The sequence below is a fragment of the Phyllostomus hastatus genome, unplaced genomic scaffold (genome assembly GCF_019186645.2).
Source record: "Phyllostomus hastatus isolate PE091 unplaced genomic scaffold, TTU_PhHast_1.1 phas_scaffold_182, whole genome shotgun sequence".
Classification (NCBI taxonomy): domain Eukaryota; kingdom Metazoa; phylum Chordata; class Mammalia; order Chiroptera; family Phyllostomidae; genus Phyllostomus; species Phyllostomus hastatus.
This window is the reverse complement of record NW_025334013.1, coordinates 15,667,895-15,682,721: the sequence shown is the minus strand read 5'-3', so window position 1 is coordinate 15,682,721 and position 14,827 is coordinate 15,667,895. Positions and strand designations below refer to the sequence as shown.

The following is a 14,827-nucleotide window of genomic DNA, read 5'->3' as shown; positions in this document are numbered from 1 at the left end:
TGGAAAAAGTGCTGGGCGAACATTAGCTGCTGCTATCAATGGAGCTGGGAGACCACGTGTGAGTTCTGGGGTCGGGGGGAGATGGTGAGAGTGTAGAGTGAAAGAGAAAACAAGTTCCTGTGATGCTCAGGGCCGGGGGTCAGCCAGCCAGAGGGGGGCGGGGAAAAGTCCAGACAGACGGTGGGGCCTGGAGTGGAGAGAATGTGGCTGTGGATGGCGGGTTAACGGTGCTAAGGGGAGGTGGGTGTCCCCACAAGGGAGCTCTGTGGTGACAAGGAGTCTGGGATCAGATAACGTCGGGCCATCCGGGGAGGCAGGTTCGGCCAGCGGGCCGGGGAAGCCCAGAGGCTGGTCAGAGGGCCCAGGCTCCTGGACCTGGTCAGAGCTGAGCAGGGCAGGGGTGAGCAGCGTCAGAGGGGGCGAGGCCCAGTTCTGCAGGGCGAAGGGCGCAGCGCAGATGTGATTCTGGACCCAGTGTGTTGGGTTCAGTCGTGCAGAGTGGCATAGGCACCAAGTAGCCAATAAATATAACAAAAACAGATTAACTATGGCTTTTATTTCTTGAGCATTAACTTGCATTCCATGCCAGGCACTGGGTTAAGGGTTTCATGTGTGGTAACTCATTTAGTTCTCACAATAACCTGTATTAAGCAGGTGTAACCCCAAACCCCTTCTTCCGGAGGAACGTTGAAGTGCTGGACTGTGCAGAGCCCAAGGACCCACCCCCAATGAGTGTGAGGGCGGCCGAGTGCCGAGGAATGATTCCTTCGAGCTGATCCCCTAAATGCCTCCCAACAGGGCGACTGCCCCCTGAGCCCGAGAAGTGGGGTGAGATAAGGCCGTGGACACAGGCCAGGTAGTCTCAGCAGAGGGGAGTGGCTGGTTCCAGGACCATCGGAGCAGGGAGCACGTTACAGTGTTGCCTTACTACCAGCTGGATGAAGAGCTTCGGGCAAGGTGCTGTCCTGTCTGTGCCTCCCTGCGTTCACCTACAGGCTGTTTCTTTGCAGACTCACATCCACAATGCAGTGCTGGCGGGAGGTGTGGCTATGAGTATCCCGGGTCACCAGATTCTAGAGCCTTGGATTGCCATGGTGCTGGGGCTTACGGCTGGGCTGATCTCCATCGGGGGAGCCAAGTACCTGCCGGTAAGGAGCTGGGCGACTAACACCATCTGCCTTGTCTTAGACCAGAAGGACCCTGGAACCACGGTGGGCCACCATATGGTACTATGGGCTGCATTAGACAGGTGCTGGCGCTCTCTCCATTTGGCTTCAAAGTTTGGGGGAGGGACTCACCCAGGTTGGATGGTGCATATGTTAGGATCTGGGGAGCCAGTGACAGAACCCACTCAAGCTTGCTCAGACAGAAGGGAGAGTTCATTACAAGGCCATCGGGATGTCAGGAACCCCAAGGACTGGGGTGCTGCTGGGGACTCAGGAATGGCTGGCACCAGGGATGGCAGAGTGTCGTGGGGAGCCCAAGGAATCCTTAATCTTCTTCTTTCTTTGTTTCACCTGAATATCTGCTTTATTCTCTCTGTAGACTTCCTTTCTGTTCTACTGCTATTCCACAGGGTAGAATGTAGTCTGTCTCTTCAAGAAAGCAGCTGGGCGGCATCTCTTGGCCCAGATTTCAAGTTCTTCGAACAAGGGGCTCATTGGTCTAACTTAGGTCATGTGCCCACCTTTGGCTGGGGTGGGGGTGGGTGGGGCATGTCGTACATATATGGTTGCTGCCCATGAACCATGAGAACGGGGGGCGGGAAGGGCAGCACCTGGAAGAAAGATGGGCAGGACCCAGAGCCCAGTCATGTCCACTTCTGATTGTTTAGTTCTTCTAAGTGGATGGATTTTTCTTCCTGCAATATTCGACAGGCATGGATGATACTGAAACACTTTATTATAGCCAATTTGTTATGATACACTTCTTAGAGAAATATTTAGGAATGACAAGTCTTCATGGGTTTGAAGGCTTGGTAGGAAGCAGAGGAGCCACTCCCGGGCGGCACAGGAAGCTGCCTTTGGTTGCAGTGGATATCGAGGGAGGCAGTTTCAGCTCCAGGAGGAACTCACCAACAGTTTGGTTGGAGCAGAGATGGGGCAGTCCGCTTTTCATCTCACTGAGAACAGATGTCTTTTATCTCCTCTGGCTTGGCGGCCCTGTAATGAAAGCGGGGAGGTGCGCAGCAAAACATGCGTAAGTTACCACCAGGCTCAGAGTCTGCTGTTTTCTCCGCTTCAGTTTCCTGACTCTATCACCGGGGGAGTGATTCAAACATGATTCAAGCCCTGGCCACTGTGGCTTAATGGTTGGAACATTGTCCCATAAATCAAAAGGTTGCAGGTTTGATTCCTGGTCAGGGCACATGCTTAAGTTGCAGGTTCGGTCCCCTGTTGGGGTGAGTACAAGAGGTAACTGATCAATGTTTCTCTCTTGCATTGATGTTTCTCTCCTTCTCTCTCTCCCTCCCTTCCCCTCTTTCTAAAATCAATAAGCATGATCTTGGGTGAGATGTTTTTAAAAAAGATAATTCACTAATTTATTCATTCACTCACTTATTCATTCATGCATGCATTCATTCATCACGTATGTTTTAACCTCTACCCTACTTCCCAAGCTATTGTGTAGTGAATACAAATTGACAAATAAGCACAACTCAGAGTGATAGCTGCTCCGGGAGCACATCTAACCCAACCTGAGATGGGTCAGGAAATTCTTCCCAGAGCAGAGGATGCCTCAGCTGAGCATTGACAGATAACTCACATCAGCCGGGCAAAGAAGGGGGAGATGTACTCCAGGCAGAAGGAATAGCGTGTTCAAAGGCTCGACAGTGAGAAGAGCCTGTGGCCCAAACGGGGAACAGGAAGACATTCTCAGGACTGAAGCCCTGAGTTCACCTGAGAGCGCGGTGGGACCAGAGTCTGGAGAGAGGGCAGGCGCTCAGGTGTATCTATCTCCTGAGCTAGTCGAGGGGTCTGGAGTTGTATCTGGAAGACCGCGGGGAGCCTAAAGCAGGAACTAGCCCGGTCAGTGCGCATTTGAACCCACATCTGTTGGCTCCTGGCCATCTGGGAGGCCAAGTGGTGAGGTGGAGGAGCATTGAATGGGAGTCTGAAGGTATGGTCAGATTCTTTTCTTCTGATTTTTATTCGAATCAGCCGTGTTGTCTTTGGAACGGCAGGTAGGTTGCGGCTAGAGCAGGAGGCCTCGATTATTCCTGGGGACAACTGACGTTACCTGGAGACATTCTTGGTTGACACACTAGTCTGGGGGTGCTACTGGCATCCAGAGGGTGCGGGCCAAGGGTGCTGCTAAACATCCTACAACGCACAGGACAGCCCCCTTCATATCACAGAAGTAGAGCCCGAAATGCGAGTAGTGCCTGGGCTGGATTCTTGCTTCTCAGATTGGGGTCTGTGGGCCAGCAGCACTGGCATTCCCTGGGGCTTTGCTGGAAATGCAGAATCTCAGGCCCTAGAGCTGCTAAATCTGACTCTGTAGTTTAACCAGCTGCCCAGGTGATGTGAGCATGCAGTCAAATCTGAGAAGGGCTTCTTTGGGTGAGCCCTGAAGTCCATCTCCTTTTGGTGGCCCTGGGATGCCAAGGATCTGTGGAAAGGGTGGGTAGGATATGCCAGTCTCACATGTAAATCTGTTTATAATGATGTTTGTCCCCCAGGTGTGTTTTGACCACTTACTGGGCATCCATGACACTTGCGGCGTGCACTACACATTTGGCCTGCCGGGTCTGCTCGGAGGGATCACCTACATCATCCTGATGATGCGCAAGGCAAGCCGGGTCGGGTCTCTCATGTGAGTTGCTTGCCTCACCTTCTTCATACCCCCACCTAACTCAGGAAGAAATGTGCCCAGAGCCCCTAGCTGGAGGGCGTGCATTCAGGGCCAGGTACTCAGCAGACCACAGTCACTGCGTGTTGGCCAATATTGTTCAGAAATTCCGCCTGGCCCCTACCTTGTGTGGGGTCACCACCTCTTCAGGCCACTTCTTCCCGAGAGGGAAGCCCGGGTGCAAGGCAGAGGCAGATAGTGTTGAGGTTCCCCAAAAGCAGACAGAGCAGGGCAATCAGGCCCAAGCCAGTTGAGTCCAGTTTTCAACCTCGGATGGTGGAGGTCATGGTGAGGAGTGTGCCGGGGAGTCGGGCTCGTCTTGACCTCTCACTAGCAGGGCGTGCTGCCTAACTCCTCTGGGCTTCAGTCACCAGTTGTGAGTGAAGGTCACCAGCTCCTCGCACACGGTTGTTGGCAGCTGCCTGAGCCCGGGAGCCATGGGGTTAAGAGGATTTAATAAGTTAATTCAGGAAAGTACTAGGTACTCTCCCAAAGCACTGGCAAAAGATTCAAAATCTCTAGAAAAATTGCATGTGCCAAATTTTGCTCATGGGCTGCTGACCTGGACGGTCTGGACCACTTGTCCTTCTAGACCCCAAACTCTGTGACTCTGGCTCTCCCAGAGCAGTGGTTCCCAAAGCATCAGCATCACCTGGGAACTGGTTAGAAGTGCAAATTCTGATATCAGGGGAGTCACTTTGTAAAGCATGTGATTGTCCAACCACTGTGCTGTACACCTGAAACTAATAGAAGGTAATCTTGAATGTAAACTGTGATTGAAAAGTGAGCACCAAGTAGACCAATTGTAGAATCCAAGAAAACACAGTTAAAACAACGTTCCATTGTGTGAGTACAGCACAATTTATTGATCCATTATTGCTGACCATGGGGGTAGTTTCTAGTTTGGAACTACTATGAACATTCTAGTATTGCTGCTATGAATGTTCTAACGCTTTTTAGGGGCACATATGGGTAGCCCTTGTAGGGAATGTGTGCCTAGAAGGAGAATTCCTGGGCCGTGCAGTACTCACGCACCCACTTCAGTGGGCACGACCAGCTCTCCGCTGTGGTTTGCGCCGATGTGCCCACGCGAGTCCCCTTTGCCCAGGTGTTCTCTCACACGCCATGGTTCCTTCCCCTCGTGTCAGCCATGTGACCATCAGACTCGCTGTTTGAATTTTGATTTCCCTACTGACGAAGTGGAGCACTTTCCATAGGCTTTTAGGACATTTGAATGTTTTTTTCTTTTGAAATGTCTATTCAAGTTCTTCTGCCCATTTTTCTATTGTGTCCTTTGTCTTTTTCTTATTGACTTGTAGGAATTCTTTATATGTTCTGAATATAGACCCTTGGTCAGATACATGTGTTGTGAATACCTTCTTCCACTTTGTAGGTTACCTTTCACTTTCTTAAGGGTGTCTTTTGGTGAACAGCTGTGAATTTTAAAGTAGTCCAATTTACCATTATTCTCTTTATGTTTAGCTCTTGTATGCCCTGTGTAAGAAATCTCTGTCAACTGCAAGGTCATGTACATGTCCTCCTAGGGCCACCTCCTTGTTTTAAGTGAAGTCCCAAGCTTGCCTTGAAGGAGAGCGAACAGTGGGACACGTTCAAGGGGGGCAGGCAGGGAAGATGGGTCTGATAACCAAACTGCACCCCTCCTTGACTTGATCTTCAGTTGCCTAATGAGGAAACTCTGGGCTCTAAGCAGTTAAGTGACCTTCCCAGGGTCACGCAACTAGTGACAAAACTGGGACCTGAACTTGTTTTTTCTAACTCCTGGTCTAGTTCATTATCCATGGGCTCTGAGGATGAAAGTAAGCCAAATAGGATCTTGGCATTGCCCCTTCCCTTCCTTCATGTCAGCATGGCTTTGCAGGAAAATGACAGGGAAATGTACCACCAGGAAGAGGACATTGTTTTCCTGATGGCCCTTCCTGACAGTGTCACTGCTCATGCAAGCAGTGCTTTTTGTCGCCACGACATCTGCCGCCTGATACCTGAATGTGACCATCTTTGCTTTGTCAGTTCTAGCTTCCACCAGGTGCTCATCAGCAGTGGGACACTCGGCTTGTACGTGGCCACGGGTCTGGCATCTGGTCTCCTGACAGGTCAGTGTGGGCTCACCCTCCCACAGTGCCCAGGGACAGGGCCTGGATTGTGCGTGCACCCGCCCCGTGGCTGGAGGTGGATAGCCCATCCCGTCCCCTGCAAACCCACTTCCTCCGCTCCAGCTAAATGACACAAGGGCTCAGACTTGGATGAACAAACAAACAAACAAACACAGAATCACATCATTTTAGAAATGGAAAGGTCCTCAAGGTCACTGCAATAGGTGTGGACTCTGAGGACTAGGGAAAGGAAGAGACTGTGCTAAGGTTATAAATAGGAGTTTGTGGTGGCATTGCAGCCCCTTAGGGCCAGGGCCGGTGATCTTACCCAGTTTTGTACAGAAGGCCAAGGAAATTTTTATGCCTAAAAATGCTTACCTTTTATTCCCCAAGGGTGTCCATAAGAGTGTTTGGTTCAAACAAATATTTATTCAATATCTACTATGAGCCAGACACTTTTCTTAGGCACTAGGGACACAGCAATGAATAAAACAATTCCCCGATTACATGGAGCTGACATTCTATTTGACAATACACAGACAAATAAATGCATACTGTATAAGAGGGTAATGAGTGCTATGAAGAGAAATAAATCGGCGTGAGAGAACCAGAGTCAGTGTGAGGGTGGGCTGTTCCTCCGGGAGGGTGGTAAGGGGAGGCCTGTCTAGTCAGTGGACCTTTAAGCAGAGACCTGAATGGAGAGAAGGAGGGAGACCTATGACGAGCTCATGTTAGAGAACAGCAGTCTACGAGAAGGAACAGCAAGTGCGAAGGCCCTGAGGCCGGAGCATGCTCTGTATGTCTAGGGAGCGGCAGAGGAGGTCAGTGGAGCTGACGTGCATGGAGGGAGGGGGAGAGTGGCAGTGGTTGAGACCAGAGTGGGAGCGAGGAGCCAGGTCACTCTGAAAGGCAGAAAGCCACTGGAGACCGTTAAACAGAGGACTGAAGTCGGTTTTTGCCCCTGCAGTATGACAGAACAGCAGCTAATCTTGAGGTGTTATTAATTTGCCAATCTTATATGCCAGGTGAAAATATGCATCCTGTTCAGAAATGTTGACTTTCGTTCTATAAGTGAGCAGCTTTTCTTGACTAGGCGCTCCTATATTGTGTGCCTAAACGGGGGGTGGGGGGGGTTGGGGGGTGGACACCAAACAAGAGGCAAAATAGCATGGGCAGACACTAATGAGTCGTGTGGCATCGAATCACTTTACTTTCTCTGGGCTTAGCTACTTCCCTGTACAGTGAAAAGGTTATGGTAACTAATCATTTGGCTTCCTTTCAGCTCTAAAATATATATGAAGGTACTTTTTGGAGCTACCTGGGTAATTTTAGAGAGTGAGATTGTCTAAAATACCCTTACCGCACCACCTGGCCTCAGCTTTTGACAGAGGCAGAGGTGATTAATTAAGAACAGATGAATGAAGAAAGGAAAAAAACACAAAAGAGGGAAAAAAAACAAAAAAGAGAAAAAAAAAGAACACACACAATCGTTGGAACAAAAAGCGAAATGCCTCCCTCCGTAAGCTGACATTCTATCCTGGGTAGGGCTGTCAGATTGAGCAAATGAAAGTATAAGGTAGTCATTTTTTTTAAACTCAAAATTAGCTGAGCATCTTGTATTTCATCCCGAAACCCTATACCTGGGTTCTTTCCTCATTCACCATTAGTCACTCTGTTACCCAAGTGACACTGACACTGTCTTATAAAGGACCTGGGGGTAGGGGAGTTCCTTACACTTAAGAGAAGAGCGGAAATGACACCTATATTATTCCCTTAAGAGTTAAAACCAATGAGCTTTCTTCCTTGCATGTTGCTTTGGGCATGAGGGAACTGGTGATTAAAAAGAACTTGGATAACAAAAGGGGAAATGGCCCCCAAGCAGCCCAAATGGCCCCAAATTGCCCCATGAAAGCCAAGCACTGTACTGGTCAGGAGACCCCATCGTCGGAGGCCTGTCTCTGCTATTGAAGGGACAGTCCCATCAGGCGTAGCTGCTGGGTTTCCGGTTCAGGAAGACCAGAAACAGCAGGTTGGAGGCGGGGTCGGTTCCAGGAGGTAAGGCACACTGGGGTGTCAGAAGTGAGAGCATACAGCCTCACAGAGGAAGAGACATTCTTGAAATCAGACACAAGAACGCAAAAGGCTTGGCCTGCAGACGAGCAGGCCAACAACCCTCCACAGCTACACCCCTGCTCTGCGTTTTACAGAAATGTTATTGGTCGGTGTTCCCAGCAATGGTTCAAAAGGTCTAAATGTGTTTGTTCAGTGGTAATTCATAGGACAAGAAATGCACTGTGGATTTATGTACTCAGATGGATTTTCGTTAGTGATATGTAAGCCTCATCTACCTGGAAAATTGACGTGGGCGATAGAGATCATTTCTGAGTAATTCTGGGTAACTGCACCTTACCTACCAATATCAGTTGAAGGCATGCACGATAAAAAGAAAATATGAATATGCGCATGCCTACTCTTGCCAGTCTTACCATTGAATACACTGGGACCGATCATCATTAACAATACACTGATAAATCTATGAACGGCACTTCCCTGCTTCATGGGAAAGGTGATCTGTCCTTTCATGCATCCTGGGAAATTCGGCAGAGTTTGTGCAGCTGGGGGAATCCATAGAGCCAGGCTCTCTGGGCAGAAGCTGGACAGGCGAAAATTACAGGCACCAAAGCAAACTGTCCTGAACTACTTTCCTAACTACACAAGTGGGATCTGAAGCTGCAGTTGGCAGGAGTTTATTGGACCTACAGGGGTGCCCACCTTGAGTGGCTCTCCATGGTAGTTCTCGCGTTTGAAATGGAGAAGCTTATAAGTGGGGGCATCATGGGATAGGACAGCTCTATTCTATCTGGGGGAGCGTGTCGCATCCACGGTTACCCTACACCTCTCAGTGCAACCTCAATCTTTCAGAAATAATTGCTCTTGCCAGTTCCTGTCAAAAGGTGTCTATGGAATAAATGAAGCGAGTCCAGGAAGAACGGTGCTTCGATTTGTCTATCTCCTGGTCGTGGAAGAAAACAGGATTTCTGTTGAGGCACCATAGTTGACGTAGGACATTTTGATTAATGTTGAGATAAACAAATGCTGTGCCCTCAATGTTGAACATTTACTTATGAATTTGCACAGGTTTACTCTTAAACATCAGAATATGGAGAGCACCTCACGTGGCTAAATATTTTGATGACCAAGCTTTCTGGGAGGTAAGACATTTTTTCACATATTAATGTCATAGATTTTTGAGTGAATGAACTTAAAAAGATATCTGGGCCCACAGGTCCATTCGGTGTTTACGAGAGTAAAGTAAAAACACGAGAAAATGAAGTAAAGTCAAAACACGGGAGGAGCAAATCCATGGTGTGCACGTGGTGGGGGGAGGGCAGGCAGGCGGTAAAAGCTACCATTTCCCTGATGCCTCAGAGTCATGGAAGGCCAGGCATAAGAGAACGGACTCTTGCCACACTTCTCTCCACCTGGAGTCATGGGAGTGGGCACACAGTTTAATGTAAAGGTGCTAGAATCCTGAACGCAAGAGCCAGAGGACTGCTGAGACCAGCGGGTCTAATCCCCTTGTTTGACAGACGCTCAGAGTGGAGCCAGGACTCACCGAGTTCTCATCGAGCAGCAGAACTGAATCTAGAACGACTCTTACGAATCACAGCTGGTGGACACAAGGAAACCTGTAGCACAGAGGTCTGGGGTCATTTAGCCAGGGACACAGAGCTCAAACAAGTCACTGGACTGAGAGCATCTGTGTTACATTGTAGCATTTGTTGTCATGACTGGGCTAGACACGTCACCCCACTGCCCTGCTTTCTTTGACCTGCACTCGCAGTTCACAGAGTACTCTGACGACACTCCAGGCAATCTCCCAATCGAAGCCGAGGTCGGCTGGGCAAGCAGGGAGCAGCTATACTGCCTGTTACAAATGGCAGGCTGGGGCCAAGAGAGGCCGGGCTGATGCCCAGCATCATACTTTGCGGGTGGCAGAGGCGCAACCCAGAAGCAGGCCTTCGGAGTCCCAGGCCAACCCATACTCTGCCCATGAGCAGGCACACTGAGCGCTGACGGGACAGAGAGCCATCTTCACCATGGGCCTGGGCCTTCGAGTCTGTCGGGGCAAAACAGAGAGAACCTGCAGAGAGAGCCTGCCTCTTCTCTCCTTCCTTGTCTCCTCCCTCTTCTTCTTCAGACAGTTTCATGAGGTATAAAGGGCAATGAACTACACATATTCAAGTCTACAACTTGATACATTGACATCTATTCTACACCCCTGGAAACCATGAAGACAGTCAAGATAACAAACATATTTATCACCACCAGACATTTTCCCTGGAGTCTTTGGAGCTATTCCCTTCCCACCCCACCCCATCCCACCCCCAGGCAGCCACTGACCTGCTTTCCGTCTCTATGGACCAGTTTGCATTTTCTACAAACTGATATAGATGCAACCACATGGTATATATTCTTCTTCGTCTGGCTTCTTTCGCTCCGTGTTACTCGGAGAGCCATCCACGTCGTGGTGTGTGACCTGCCTCCTCTTGCACGAGCTGCTCTCTGCAGTCGCCGGTCCCGGCAACCAGTCTCTTCCAGCGCCCTGCGAGTGTTCCTACCCTTCCAGCAGAGAAGCTGGGTGATTTCGTGAAAGGACTCAGAAAACTGGTTTAATCCACCCATTCGTTCCACAACTATTTATTGAGCAACTATTATATACAAATACCAAGCACTGTGCTAACCAACCAGGGGTACCACAATCAGGACAAATATCCAGCTCAGTTACTTGAGTGGCAGTACATCTTTGCTGAACCAGTAAAGGAAACCTGGGGCACCCCACCTAACACTAGCCACTGCAGCAGCAGAGGGTGTACGGGAAATGAGCGGTCCTGGACTCCAGCCACCGCTCTACAAGGAATCGGGAGGCAAGTTCCTCACCCCCTCTCATTGGTAAAGTAAGAATAGTAACGTTTGTTCTCCCGCACTGGGTTGTTTGAAGATCAAAGGAGATAATGACGTCTGTAACTACAACACACTGGGTAAATTGCAAACCCCCATATGAAAATTTATTACTAGGTATTTAGTCAAACACGAAGGAATGCGTAAGCATACTAGCTGTCATTATTTTTTGCAAGCCTACTGTTTCCATTTTTGTGCTGGATGTGTTTAACATTCTCTGATCTTATCTTTGCAACAACCCTGTGCAAGAGTAAGTGTTTCCATCTTAAAGACCAGGAGTAACTCATCCAGAATGACAGCGGTAGTAAGTGGAAGGGGAGGAATTTGGACTGGTATCCATTTGGCTCCAAGGACACAGCATGTGTGCGTGGAGGGAGGGGGACACCTACTGGAGAACTACTTCTGCCCCCACCCCATCTCCTGATTTCCTTTCTCACAGCCGAGTATAAGCATTTATTCAGCAGTCTAGCCCTTACATCTTACACTTGAAAAGCCAAATATCCATTACAGAAGGCAGAATTTAAAAGTTCAGAGCTGATAAATCCAGGAGTGATTTTTTTTTTCTTGTAAACCATCCAGAAACACACTCCAAACATTACTGAATGCCCTTCTTGCATTTTACAGAACCAGACTTCTTCTGGGGGGGCAGGAGGGATGCACCTGTCCCAGGTTGTCCGGGCCACACCTGGCGCTCGCCGGGATGGGGCACCCACCTCACCCTGGGACGGTTCTGGCACGAGGCGCTTGTTCACTCCCTAATTCCATCAGATGAGTTACCTAAAATGTGACAGAGCCCTCGTGTGGAGTGCTAGAGAGGCAGCTCCATGTAAAATAGGGTTGTAGGTCTCAAGGAACTGCATCCATGAATTCTCTGTCTTCCTGTAGATTGCAATGATCCTAACCCATGTGCTGCTTTACAAAAATTCAGTTCACAACACAATTTTTCCTGTGCTTTCACTAAGAGAATAAATTACTTCCTTCAACTCTTTATTTCAGTTTAATAAACCAGGGATTTTATTTCTTGCTTTCCGAGAGCTCGAGGGCCCACTGATATCCACTTATGAAAATGAACTCCACAGCGAACCTTTCTGAAGAGAGAAACTGTTTTTGCAGGACTACCGTGGCTCAGTCGCTGCTCCGAGTGTTGTTTGTGTAGGGGTATAAACAAAGAAACTGCAGCTTCGGCCACTTGGAAGGACTGGCTCTTTCCATGTGCGCAGCTCTTCCTGTTAAGAAGAGTGATTCTGGCAGCAGCTGCTCGAAGAATCAGAGGAGGAGGTCATGAGTTTGGGGAGGTCAGGGAGAATAGAACATTGGGTGGGAGTTGTGTTGGATTTGGCCAAGCGACAGGAAGTGAAAGGCATTGCGAGGGGAATGTTGAGAGCGAGAGCAACCTGGCTCAGCAGAAAGTGGGCGAAGAGAAGGAGGAAGGATGGCTAGAGCCCCCTGAAGCATCCCTTCGGGCAACTTGGGAGCTCCCACAGGTTTCCGTGGGGGAAACTATGCGGTAACGTGAATGTTCTAGAGTTCAGCGCAATGGTAGGATGAACCTCACGAGCTGGACTCTGAATGACTGCCAGATGCCAAAGACCCTCCACTGGCTTCTGAATCAGTATTTGCAGTTTCTTTTTAAAATAATGTTATTGCCAAGAAATATAAACGCCACCACTGTTCTGGCACAAAAACATGACAAAATGTGTTAAGAGCGCCTCCTGCTGTTTTATGCAAAATTCTCAAAACCGAGTCTTGTCACCCTGGTATCACCCCTGCTCCTGACTGAACAGAAACGTTCTACACACAGGAAGGGCCCAGCACATGCTCGCTCAGCCACAACAAGAGCTCACTGTTCAGGCAGAGCCGGAAAACAGAGGAGGAGCCTGCCAGTGACTCCCGGCCTCTCGGAGAGGCCCAGTGCACGGAGCATTGTTCGGGAAGGCAGACCCGAATTCTAGTCCTAGCTCATCCCTCCCTGGTAGGCTGGTGCCCGCAGGCAAGGCGCTTTACTTCTCTGGGGCTCTGTTTCCTCATTTGTACTCATGTTTTCTCATGAGTGAGATCAAAGTCCACATGCTGGATTCTGACAGATCTGGGTGCCACCTCTAGCTCTGTGATCTCTTGGAGCGCCCGTCTCCCCATCTCTGAACTGGAGGCGATAATAGTGATGTCTCACTAGGTTGGGGTAAGGGTTTAGAGGAGAGAATGTGTGTGAAGTGTAAGCACACTGATCCATAGGAAACACCCCACACACGTTTGCTACTCTGAGGTCCAGTTCTAGAATTCTGTGATCCGAACAACCTCATGAGCGGTCATGTTGTAATGCGGCATAACTGAAGGATTCAGGATCTATTCTGCTTGCAGAAGGTCTCAGAGGAGACCTAAGAACAATCTTCATACACTTAGAAAGCTGTCATGCAGAAGAAAAGATTTTTTAAATGCTTTTCCAAAGAATGTACCAAGGCCCAGTGGGTGTTGGGGTGTAAATGAGCAGTTTGAACTGTCTGGGAAATGCAGTGAACTCCTTTAAATGGTAGTGAGTCCATCGTCACCAGAGGTGTTCAAATAAAGCCAGATGACTGTTTAGCAATGCTCCATGTGAAGAGCTATACAAAATGAGGTCTGTCTAGGAACTCTTCCAGTTGATTTTATGAGACATGCGTGTCAATGTAAATTTCAAAAGATCAAGCCAGAATCAATATGTGTACAAATTTTAAGAGTAGAGGGTTCATCTGTAATAAAATGTTTGCTTTGCTTTTACAGTTTCCTCATTTGGCTGTTGGATTTTAAGCAAAAGTATCCAAGAAAAACAAGGCCTGTTCCAAAACACGAGAGCTTCCTTCTACTGTTGCCCACATTTGTGCATGTGTGTGTGTGTGTGTGTGTGTTGAACACACACTCGTTACCGCGGTCCCCTCGTGTATAACAAAATAAGGTCAGAGACAGATTTGGTATTTAAAATAAAGGACTAAGAACTTGTCTAAGTGGTAATTTCATAAGTTTTAAGTGAATGTTTGGTTTCATTAAAAATGATGCTACCAGTATTTCCTTGGGTGCAAGCAACATAAAATTAAGATTTTGGTTCAATTTTCACAATTCTTAGATTTTTTTTTTTCATGCTTAATAAAGTATCCTACCCAGTTAACTCTTGTCTACAACCAGCAGAGCAGATAAAAAGTAGTGAAATTAAGAACTATCTTTTTTTTAAGACTTTGTTATTTATTTATTTAGACAGAGGGGAAGGGAGGGAGAGAACATCAATGTATGGTTGTCTCTTGTGTGCCTGCTACTGGGGACCTGGCCCACAACCCAGGCATGTGCCCTGACTGGGAATTGAACCCGCCACCCTTTGGTTCACACGCCAGCACCCAATCCACTGAGCCACACCAGCCAGGGCAAAATTAAGAACTCATTTACATTTAGTCCTGCAGACGTCATGCTTTTATTTCAGCAGTTTCAAGGTAGCTCTTATTCCCGGAGCACATGCGGAATTTAACTGTGGGGAAGGAAACTGTGGTCAGTTGTGGAGGTGCACTGCCTCAATGTTAAAAAACTAGTGCATGACCTTCAGGAAATCATTTCAACTAGTTCCATGACCTTAAGGAAATCATTTGAACGTCCATGGTCTCTCATCCATAAAAAGAGAATGTGGCCTTCAGCCTCTAAGACCCCGTCCAATTCTCACATCCTATGGATCTAAAAACTCCCCGTGACCGATTTCTGTGAGATGACAGCAACCGCACCTCTTCCAGTAGCACCCAGATGACCAGGCCGTATCCAAAGCTTACTGCAAACAGGGAGATAACTATGGTTGGCATGGAAGAGAGATGTAAGTCATCTGAGAGATATTTTGTGTTTAATGAAGGGCTAATTGCAGTAAGTTTTATGAAAGAAAACATTTCAAGCTG

General features: G+C 48.4%; 1 protein-coding gene across 2 annotated transcripts in view; it reads left to right on the top strand.

Annotated features, from left to right (window-relative positions):
• Positions 1-13,790, top strand: part of RHCE (Rh blood group CcEe antigens) — a 34,057-nt gene extending 20,267 nt beyond the window's left edge. Inside the window, exons 8-12 of one of the 2 annotated variants that reach the window (XM_045859495.1) lie at positions 1,011-1,148; positions 3,683-3,816; positions 5,887-5,963; positions 9,102-9,175; positions 13,683-13,790. In XM_045859495.1, the coding sequence (XP_045715451.1) occupies positions 1,011-1,148; positions 3,683-3,816; positions 5,887-5,963; positions 9,102-9,175; positions 13,683-13,709 (450 nt within the window). In that variant the 3' untranslated portion in view covers positions 13,710-13,790. Of the gene's footprint in view, positions 1-1,010; positions 1,149-3,682; positions 3,817-5,880; positions 5,964-9,101; positions 9,176-13,682 lie in introns of both variants that reach the window. The other variant, XM_045859494.1, reaches the window with a different exon arrangement.
• The last annotated feature ends 1,037 nt before the right edge of the window (positions 13,791-14,827 follow it).